This window comes from Etheostoma spectabile, chromosome 18, assembly GCF_008692095.1.
Source record: "Etheostoma spectabile isolate EspeVRDwgs_2016 chromosome 18, UIUC_Espe_1.0, whole genome shotgun sequence".
NCBI classification, from domain to species: Eukaryota; Metazoa; Chordata; class Actinopteri; order Perciformes; family Percidae; genus Etheostoma; species Etheostoma spectabile.
Window position 1 is genome coordinate 25,050,030 of NC_045750.1, and position 10,879 is coordinate 25,060,908.

Below are 10,879 nucleotides of genomic sequence, written 5' to 3' on the forward strand. Positions count from 1 at the left end.
ATAAAGCAGACTTTGACTTTGACTTTGGAAAGAATACCGTAAACTGAGCTAGCAAAGTCTCAAACTGAGACAGGAAATACTGTACTAACACAACCTCTGCTCCCACTAAACGTCTTGCATTTACATGTGTCACCTTTCCTAAATAGGTCATTCTGTTTCTCAATTACAAGAACTTTGACATCTAATACTGGCCCAGAAACATGAGAAAATAGAAACAAGGAGATAGCATTGGCAGGCCCAAGCACTCAATCTCTCACAACCAAATACATACATACATGTCAACACACACTGTACTGTACACATAACCATCTACCTATCCTAGGTAAATTACCTCCTGAGTCGGCAATTTGAGGGTGTCAAAGTCAAGATGCAACATGAGACTGCCATTAATAATAGCCATGGCACTGCCCCTGCTGGTGCTAATGAATGCAACACATTAACACACGTTACCTCGCATCACATAACCCACCCACATACACACACTGACACACACCGACACACGTTAACCATCTGCATCAACATCAAAACATGAAACACAACATATAAATGAAGATGTTTTGCACGGTGGTAGATACAGCGCTCAACTCACTCCAGCACCACACACTTCAAACTGTCAGACTGCAGAAGCTTTAAGAGCACAATGTTTAAAACATGGAAACACTGTGAGGGCATGGTGTTAGCCTATACTTCTGAATTAGCATGTGTGCTGAGGGCTAGTGGTGGGGGAGGAGAGGGGAGAAAAGAGATGAGAGCCAAGGCTTTGAGCAACGCTAAGGCTCAGCTGAGATGAGCAGTCTGACAACAAGGCTACAAGCCTTGTGAATAAACAATGAGCGCACAAGCCAGAGGGCAGAGGGTGTAGTTATTTCGGCATCATGACCGCGACGACCTCTCTACGCGCACACACAAACGTGTTCGTGCACGCAGGCGGGAAAACATGCAGACACACACGCCATGTTGAACCTTTACTAGACTCTGTCCCTCTGTCCTGTTTGGTCAGGACAGCACTGGAGTCTTGCCAGACAGGGGAGCGCTTTCTCCATGCCCGCCTGGTGTGTGCACAAACAAAAACACACACACACACATACATACATACACACTCAGAAGACAGAGCTGGGGGCAGAGGAAGCCTTATGTCAATCAAGTGTCAGGGTAACCAGGGGAGAAGGATAACAGGCCATGGGTGAGACACTATAAATAATCTGGCCTACCTTGGGAGTCAGGGTCACACACAAACACAGACACACACAAATACATAAATTACATCACAGAGAAGCAACTAAATACCCCCAAAAAATTCAGTAAAAAAATCTTAGTAGTACAGTAACCTGAAAGTCTACATTTTTTGAGTGTCAAAAGAGATTTGTACAGGCTGATTTACAGTAGTACGTAGCGCCTACACCAAAGCCCGGCAAGTGACAGAGTGACGGATTAGCTTCGGAACGAGTGCTGACTCCGGTGGCAGACATCGAGAAACAAAGTGTCTCCCCTGTGCTTTCTGAACACGGTCGGAAAGCTGGAGCAGGAAAAGTTAACCCTTTCCTTGATTTCATGTTGTTCACCGAGAACAAAAACCACCGAGCCCAGCTCAGCGGATCAATCCCGGATGTTGCGGCCTACGTCACTGCGACGTGTTGTACATTTCTGGAGAGGTGCACGTGAGGCTACTCTGTTGGGTACGGCGTGAGGTCTGTGTCTACGCGTACCTACGGCGGGGATTCAACACAGAACCATAAATCAAGCTTAAGCACAGAACAGGGTTCAGACTGAAGGAGAGGTCTGAATTGTGCCATCGGTTTTATTATCTTTGAGCAAGCAACAGTGCTTCCTTCATCTACTTCCTCAAAGTAGCACACTCACACACGACTTCCACACAAATGTGTTAGTTTGTATTCTCTGCATGCACATTCCGAGCGAGAGCGATGCAAAATCCTTTGGGTTTGACGTGGGAGTGAAGTAACATTAAACTACTTTCCACAGTGGTCTGTGATCAACTTGTTTTAAAAGACTTAAACCAGAACTCCGTTCAGATGGGATTTCTTTTTCCTCTAGGCTGAGTGATTTTATATTGGCATGTGTTGATCTGTGATTTTAATCAAGGCTGGAGATCATTGTGATTTCAAACCCTTGACACAAATCGTCATTACAGTCCCAAATACCTACCATTTTACAGCAAAAATGTTAGTCCTCCTTATTGCTATTTTTTTTTTTTTACACATGCAGGCTTTTGTTTACTGTTATTGGGTTTCATTATTTCTTCGTTCACTTTGAAATATCTTTGTCTACTGTGCACTACCTTCTGAAATTTGGCATTACTTCAAAAGTCTGGAGCAATGACTTTGGTTACTGAGGAGTATGACATATATTTTATTATCCAGCTCCCTGATTATTACAGTAGATCTTTTAATATTGAGCTATAAAATATGGCAGAAAAGGCCATGTCTTGTTTAAGCCTCTTTATTAAAAACTTTTGGCAAGGACCTTGTCACTTTTTCAAGTGCTCAGAAACCTGGAGAGAAAAAAAATCTACATTTTACTATCAAAACTTGTAAGTCAAAGTATGTCCATGCAAACTCTACTCAAATCTCCACTTGAATGACATGCTATTTTGTTAAGTCAATAGTTTTGTCATAGTAAATGTATTTTTTCCTGACAAAGATTCCAGATATATTTAAATGCATATATACTAATTTCTATATTAGTGAGACAGGAGAGGAGAGGAGAGGAGAGGAGAGGAGAGGAGAGGAGGGAGAGGAGAGGAGAGGAGAGGAGAGGAAGGAGGAGAGGAGAGGAGAGGAGAGGAGAGGAGAGGAGAGGAGAGGAGAGCAGAAGAGAGGAGAGCAGAGGAGAGCAGAGGTGGATCACAGATTAGGGTTCTTCTAACACATGCAAACCTTTTCTGACCTATTTTCTACAGAGGGGTGGCCTGCAACAGAGCAGAATCAGCTGTCATGGCAACATGCACTTCCCATCTCAGCAACCATCATCATCACAATCATCATTATGATTATCATCATCATCATCATTATTATCAATGGCGCTCCACAGCAAGGGGAAAAACAAGGGAACATGCCGCTACAGTTAATCTTGTCATTTCTGGGGAGGCTCATGCGGATCAAACAAATGAGGAGTGGAGATGAGGCCCAAGAAAAGACTTGGCAGAGCAATGTAGTTAAGTCATTCTCAGTGTTTCTCCCTGTTCCTGCTTACACACCCCCTCCACCTGTATGCATGGCAGCAGGCAGCGGAGGAGAGATGTGGAAACAAAACAGCAGAGCTGTGACTGTGTGAGAGCGATCAACAACAAAAAAACAGAAGAGAGGGGGGGGGGGGGGGGGGGGGGGGGTTAAAAACAGAAGGGAAGAGGAAGTCATACTTTGGGCAACGGCGTTTCGGATGACCGGACTTTCTTGGGAGATATCTGTGAAGAGAGCAAGAGAATTATTTTCTTGTTTCCCCCTCTTCAGAGATATCTCCTGTGGCATATTGCTGTTCTTTCTTACAGGACTCATGTGGGTGTCTGATCATGGATTTTTCTGTCAGCAGCACCTGTAAGTGGTTCCTCAGAGACTAACATAGTTCGCTTGATGATGAGTGTAAATTGTAATTTCGATAAAAAGTACAAATTGAATTAAAATTATAAAAGAATGCTCACAATGGTGCTATTAGATATGTTGTTTTAGATTTGTTATAATGCATTAAAGTGTTGCAGTGGTTTATGTCAAATCTAACATAAAATGAGAAAATAGTTTAAAATTGACACATTTATTATAGGGCAAGGGTTGGTATACTATTATTCCAAACAAAGAATGGTGTAAGCAGGTGTTGTAACACACACAGGAAAGGCTCTTAGATTTCAAAGCTGAAAGGCAGTGGGTCACACATGCAGTATGATGGGACCACAGACAGCACAATGGAAAATATAAAACACGCCCCTGTGAAGACCCATGAGGCCTAATACAAAACCTCCAGTATGCAAGAGAAGGGCCTCAAAACAATTACATGTTCTGCAACAACCCAGAGAAAGGTGCACAGAAATAATTGGGAGCATTGTTAATCAAACTGTAAAAGGACTATAATTAGCTATGGCTCTTTTATAGTGGATCAAATGTGTCGATGTGATACGTTAGGAAGAACCAATGAACAACAACACATCAGAGGAGACACTCAGAAGGTTCAGAGACGAGGGGAGACACACAGTCACAGTCACAGTCACAGGGAAGGTAAGAAGGAGAAATCACACAGCTGAATGAAAAAGAAACACCTGTTTGAATTAAGGTTTCTGAGATTGTGATATCATCTAATGAAGACGAGGAATTGTCTTTAAAGCTGCATTAAGCACTTGTTTACCAGCAGGGGGCAGAATATCTATGGGTTTAGCAACATGTTAGCAAACATTTGTCCACTCACATATACAGCAGCCTACTCACATACACAGCTGACATAGAACAACATGGGCATGCCATTGAAGACATGTTTCTGTCCACCTGGAGAATGTAGCGCGTCATAAGTCTGTCAAAAGTATCAGGGTCACATTCACTGGGCTATGGTTTGATCTCAACTGCTCAAAAAATGATGCAGTTCTTCATTTTGTATAATTTTGGATGGGCTTTTTAGCTTTCTTGGACAGGATAGTTAGTATAGTGGTGTAAGGGAATAAAAGTAGAACCACATTACTGAACTGAATGAGTTGGCTGGTAAAATGTGGATAAACTGTATATCACCTTTGCTACTTCTTGTTCTACTTTTGTTATAAAATCCACTAGGATTTAACTCTGACTGGTCATACAATATCAGACCAAGTAAAACTGTAGCAGCATTGAATTGAAAAAGGGTTCATTGTATTGCTTTTGAAGTCAACATTTCATTTGTAAATTATTAAAGGTTATATAGCCTGGCTTTAATTCTTAGTTTGGCACTACAAGGGAGTCATTCAGTGTGACTTTAATATCCCAAAATTGCTTAATGCAGGTTTAAAGCAATGCACAATGATATGACTATAATTTCATTTACTAGGGCAATTTGAATAGTGTGAAGTGGTCAGATGGCACTGGAGAATGATTTAGTTTTCCTCAGAGAGAAGACAACAGAGTATAACAAGTGGATGATGGAATGTGATACAGCCACGTTGAAGAGAAACATAATACAGAGGGGGAAGGCAAAGACAGAAAAGTAAAAAGAACAGTGGTGGGTGGAGAAGGAATGTACAGATTTAAATTAGACAGAGAGGGCAGGGCAGTGGGTGAAAGCTGGGGAGGATGAAGAGCAAGAGTCACAAAGATGCAAGAAAGACAAGGTGAGCAAAAAGACAGAAAATGATAATGATGTGTCCACAGTGCTCGGGTTTGAGGCCCTCTGTCTATTCACAGTATACCTTCATTGGTGCCAGCTGGATGGGGGTGATGTAGGAAGGGTCCACCATGGGCTTGGGGCGGTTGGCAGTGTCCGCCAGGAGGCTCTGCCATTGCTGCGGCAGCCCGGTGAACTTCTGCTCCCGCGGGTCGAAGCCCGTGTGGACCCGGTGCTCAAAGTTAGACGGAGCTGAGATCTCCAGCCGTTTCTTCTTCTTACCAAACATGCTGGAAAACCCTGGCAAACCTGGCAAAACACAGAAGATAGCTGTTGATTAACATTCTAAATGCACCATTGATTGGCTTACTTTAATTAAATAAATACAGAGATAAAACCCATGACTGCAAACCATCTGTAATGTGGACTATAGGCAAAATACTCTTACTTATGTTGATGGGCAGTGCAAGCTCTTGTCTGTTCAGAGATTTCAACACCTTGAATAAATTCGTGTTTATCTTACTGCAGGGAGGTGTGACACTACATCAGGGTGAGAGGATGCAGACGAGTGTGTTATCAATCTAGAGGAAAGCACACATTCGATAATGCTGTGGTGCAGCATTATCGAATGTGTGTATATTGTATGCATTATATGTTTTGTTGCACACACCCAAGCATGAACAAATACATATAAATCCATCATATTAATGATTATTTCATGAGTTGTATAGGGTGAATGCAGCTGATTTGATAAACACAGCATACAAAAGTGGGTTCCCACAAAAGCAAACCTGAAAAATTTGATTAAAACTTGTTTATTTTGTGTAAAAGTAATACGAATAGTGTGTAGAGACCTGTCTTATAAATGATCTTTCAGTATCTAATCAAGCATCTCTCACCAGCCTTTAAACTCTAATACAGTCTTACAGATGGGACGCTGTGCTAGAGTATATGGTAAGGTAGTGCCATCTATGCTATAAATAAATTAACACTTTAATACAAATGCAAACTATATCACAGTTAAAAGCAGGCAATAATAAGAAATAAATGAACTGATAATCACGAAGTTATTATAAAGTCTAAAGTTTAGCAACCAAATGCAAGCTGCACAGCTGAATTATCCTACAGTAGTCAGACTGATCTAAATACAAGTTTTAAACTGATGTTGTGCTGTGCTGTTATGTACTCTGCTATGCTAAGCTCAGCCTTCTAATGCTGCAGGATACAAACAAGGAAAGAACAAGCAAAAATGTCCAAACATGCTAGAAAAACCAAGTGTCCACTTTGGTTACATAACATATAAACATCAGGAAAAAAATGGATGCACCGAAGCACAGAGGAAAGGAAAAAAATGATGCCAAGTTGGGATTGTAGGCTTGTTTATGTAAGGTTTGATAGTGATTTTAATAGGTAGCCATGGCAGCTGCCCCTGCCTGTGCTTTTTACTCCACCACCAAGAGGAACTGTTTGGAAATCCCATTGTGGTATTGTTGGTTTGGGCGGATGCATGATGTCCAGTCATAGGAACAAAATGTCATGATGTTGTTGGTGTGGCTGTGAATGGAGTCTTTTGTGTCGTTCCTTTCTAGGAGCCATTGTCCTCAGAAAAAAAACAAAGTCATCCTTCTTCCACCCCCCTCCTCTACACAAAACAAGAATAAAAAGCATAGGGTGCCCTCTATATATAAAAGCAAGTACACAAAAGCTTCTCATTAAACTAGAAACTGTGGATTTTGTTGGCTGAAACTGATGACGACTGTATGCTAGCAGCTGTAGCTAGCTAGCTCGCATAAGCTAACACTAACACTTTAATCTTTATTTTGAACAAAAATAACGATAAAATAAAATATAAAAAACTATGAGTGTGTAGCAACACACCAAAAGGAAATACAATATATATGAAGTGTTTCAAATAATACGTTCAATCTGTCCGAAAAGGAGCAGGGTGAAGCTTAAGAATCTACTGTAAACAGTTCCTTTACATGTATATATTTTAGGCTATATCTTTTGTATAGCATACTGTGAATCCTTTATCTCCAGTGGAATTTTGAATGTTTCCAGTTAACTTGTTTTAAAACGAGTACCTTGTAAAAAAGCTCCTGGATGGCTAAATATAGAATATATTGCTAAATAATTAGCTTAGCTACATGCTCCTGGAAAAAAGTTAGCATCCTCACCAACTGACGACCCCTGTAATTTAGAAGAGAATTAAGGAAGTATTTGGTGTAGAACTTGTTAGCCTTGGTATCATAGTAGAGTATTATCAATAGACATTTCATTAATTTGTTTTTTGTTTGACCATAACTGATGATTTGGGTGTTTGCTGGGTGTAAGCTAGCAGAGTTCTTGGAGTGTAAACCCCAAACCAAGAGCAGGAGAGAGCTGCTAACGTTAGCCTAAATGTGCACTATGAGATCCTGAATGGTTTCAGCGCCATTTTATTTTTGTCTCTTTGAAATTTACTTGGAATGTCAATAGAAGTGACCACTCCACTAACAAAGAATGTTTAGGGAACGTTTAGGGAATGTTAGTTTATGGTTTTCTAAAGGTTAGTTTGAGACATTTAGGGAACGTTCCCTCCGGGTTATGACGGTCCCTAAACGTTAAGAGAACCAACCAACTGCAATGTTCTCCTGCGGTTGCCGCTGAGTTTTTGAAGTAGCGTAAAGGTTACACACTTAAGATTCCTTCTAAAATGACTGGTCTTATAAAAACTAACTTTGTTTGCTAAAAAAACAATACTTTTGTACTTGATTTTTTTTTTAACTGTATTAGATGAAAATACATAAAACAAGAATTTATGAATAGAACGATTTTCACAGAACAAGCATGTAGGAACTCATAGTGCACCTTTAAATTCTGATATACTAGCTTCTGGGCTCCGACACAGTGGTTGTTCCAGTCCAGTCCAGAAGAGGACTAACATCAGCCGTAAACCCACAAAATGATAGAGTTAGCCTTATTAGCTATCATTTGCAGCATATGTCAGAGCAGAGAAACATTATTAATATAATGTTAATATATTATTAATACTTGTTACATTTCCTCTTGTATTTTTGATTGTAGAAAAGCCTAAAAACTCTCCCCACTGCACACCCCTTCACTATGTGTATGCATGCGTCTCTGTGTGTTAGAATGAGCAGAAGACTTAGCGAACGGTCACTTGTACAACATTACAAACATGCTGGTTAGTTGCAAAAAAATGAAGTCAGTGTGCTCAATCAGTTTTATTTGTGAAAATGATGAACTCTTTTGACCTGGCAGTACCTTCTGGGTCGATGCAGTGACAGAAGTCACCACCGAGTCTATTTCGAAATGTAACTTTAAACAGACAAAGCAAAAAATGTAATCACGGTAATCTCTCTCAATCATTTCCGTTGCTGCCCTGCAGGAGAGACAGACAGACCGAATTAGTGGCCTCAAACAGGAAAGATAGAGAGATAGATTGATGGGAGAGAGAGAATGGGGTGGGGGTGGAACAGAAGCAGAGCATGGTGGGAAAGTTAAAGGGATAGAGAAATGAGTGGAGGGAGGAAACGACGGAAAGAGAAGAGACAAAAATGCAAAGAGGATGGAAGCTGAGAAGGCTTAAGGCCTTTGTGATGCATAAAGCAGCATGATCACAGCACAGGAGATTAGTACGCAGCACACTGCTGCCGTCGGAAAGCTCAATACTAAAATATCAAAAAAGTCATACACAGAAACCTTGTGCCACAGACATGTTTACACAACTCTGCTTTCTATGCTGCATTCACGTTCAGTCCTGGTTTACCAGAGATGGCAAAAGTACTAACTTCCCGTACTCAAGTAGAAGTACAGATACTTGTATTTAAAAATACTCTGGTAAAAGTAGAAGTACTGATTTAACTTCTTGACTCAAAGTACAATATGTACTTAAAGTATAAAAGTAAAAGCAGCTTTGCGAATGAGAAAATGAAATGACAGCTATAGTTTTGAACTTGGAGTGCTAGTAATAATAAATGGAATATATATATATGGAATACAATGTTTTCTTCATTTTTAATCATGACGTTGTCCACACTACTATGCTAACGTTACTGCCATCAAGCCACAATGATTTGCCGCTGAATTGGTCGAGTCGTTCCCATCCAATTAGACTGAATTCTTATGATGACGCCAAAAATAATAACAGTAACTCCACTGAAATCATTTGAAACTAAAGTAAAATTGTGTAAAATGTAAGGAGCAGAAAGTACTGATATTTGTGTTTAAAGTGTAAGGAGTACAAGTAAAAAGTTGGCACAAAAACAAATAGTAAAGTAAAGTAATAAATATCTGAAAAATGTACGTGAGTGCAGTATCAAAGTATATGTACTTTGTTACTTCCCATGTCTGTGGTTTACACATTAAAGACTCCAGGATGTATTGCACCAATGTGTCTAAAAATATGCAATTTTTTAGTAAAAATAAAAGATTGACAGGGTTTATGTATAAATCGTTTTTAAATATTGACTATAGTATTATATATTATTAACAATAGTATTAAAATAGAACTTTTAAATAGTTGAGAAAATGCAGTACCTTATAGAGAACCTTTTTATGCAACTATCATATGACCCCATCCACTGAATTACATATTTAGAGGACCATACCAATCTTTTTAAAATGTAAAATGTTGTTGCATGCTTTGGGGACTGACTGACTGAGACTAATGAAAGGTGTAAGCAGATATTAGTTATGATGTTATTATGCAAAACCACAGGTTGGGTCCTTTAACTAACACACACTGGTGGACACATCAAATAGCGGTGGTCATTAAAGTAACACATGATTCCTCTTTCTCTCGGTCCATCTCATGGTCTTATTCACACAGACGCAGTACTTATTTTTCCACTGCATGGTATCTACTCGACTCGCCTCGACTCTACTCGCCTTTTTTTGGTTTTCTATTACAAAAAAGTCCCTGGTACCTGCTAACAGGTACTTTTCTTTAGTACTACCTCAGTCGAGGTTCCAAGCGAGCTGAGGCGATACCAAAAGGTGACATGAAAACCTGCAGGCTGCTGATTGGTCGGAGAGAATCGTCACTATTCACTGCGTCATCATTGCTAGCAACAGACGGGGGGGACGAGGGGTTTGAATAAAACAAAAGCCTAATAATCCTAAACTCTAATCTTTTCCATTTTGTGCTGAGCTACAAATCTCTTGTCATGTCAGCAACCCTTCCCACTTCTGGCTGATGTCCACATAAACCTCCACAAATCGAAGCTTTCTGACCTTGTTACTATTTTCAGAGCATGCACACAAAGTGGCTTCTGCAAGATGAAACACCGGCATGGAGACATTATGCTGATTAGAAATGACATTCCTAAAACAAAGTCAATAAAGACAACGTCAAGGATGAGGCTGAACAACAGGGACAGTCTGACAGAAGGCCATACTGAAATATTTCATGGACTACACAGTAACCAGTGACTAAAACTAGGCCTGATCGCAGCACTGCACTGAATCATCAGCTGACACACTCCCTCAATACCTTAGAGCAATGTCCAAACAAAGACACTGTTTCTGTTGAAAAGACGCCAGTATTGTCCAGCGAGCACGCAAGGTATTTCTCTCAAAACAGTCA

At 40.2% G+C, this 10,879-nt stretch overlaps 1 protein-coding gene across 5 annotated transcripts in view; it reads right to left on the reverse strand.

The window, feature by feature from the left end:
* pak5 (p21 protein (Cdc42/Rac)-activated kinase 5) overlaps nt 1-10,879 on the reverse strand; it is a 77,646-nt gene that overhangs the window by 34,327 nt on the left and 32,440 nt on the right. For 3 of the 5 annotated variants that reach the window (XM_032542980.1, XM_032542981.1, XM_032542978.1), the window contains exons 2-3: nt 5,375-5,598; nt 3,377-3,421 (exon numbers count right to left, since the gene is read on the reverse strand). In XM_032542980.1, the coding sequence (XP_032398871.1) occupies nt 3,377-3,421; nt 5,375-5,578 (249 nt within the window). In that variant the 5' untranslated portion in view covers nt 5,579-5,598. The remainder of the gene's footprint in view (nt 1-3,376; nt 3,422-5,374; nt 5,599-10,879) is intronic. The other 2 variants (XM_032542982.1, XM_032542979.1) reach the window with 1 other exon arrangement.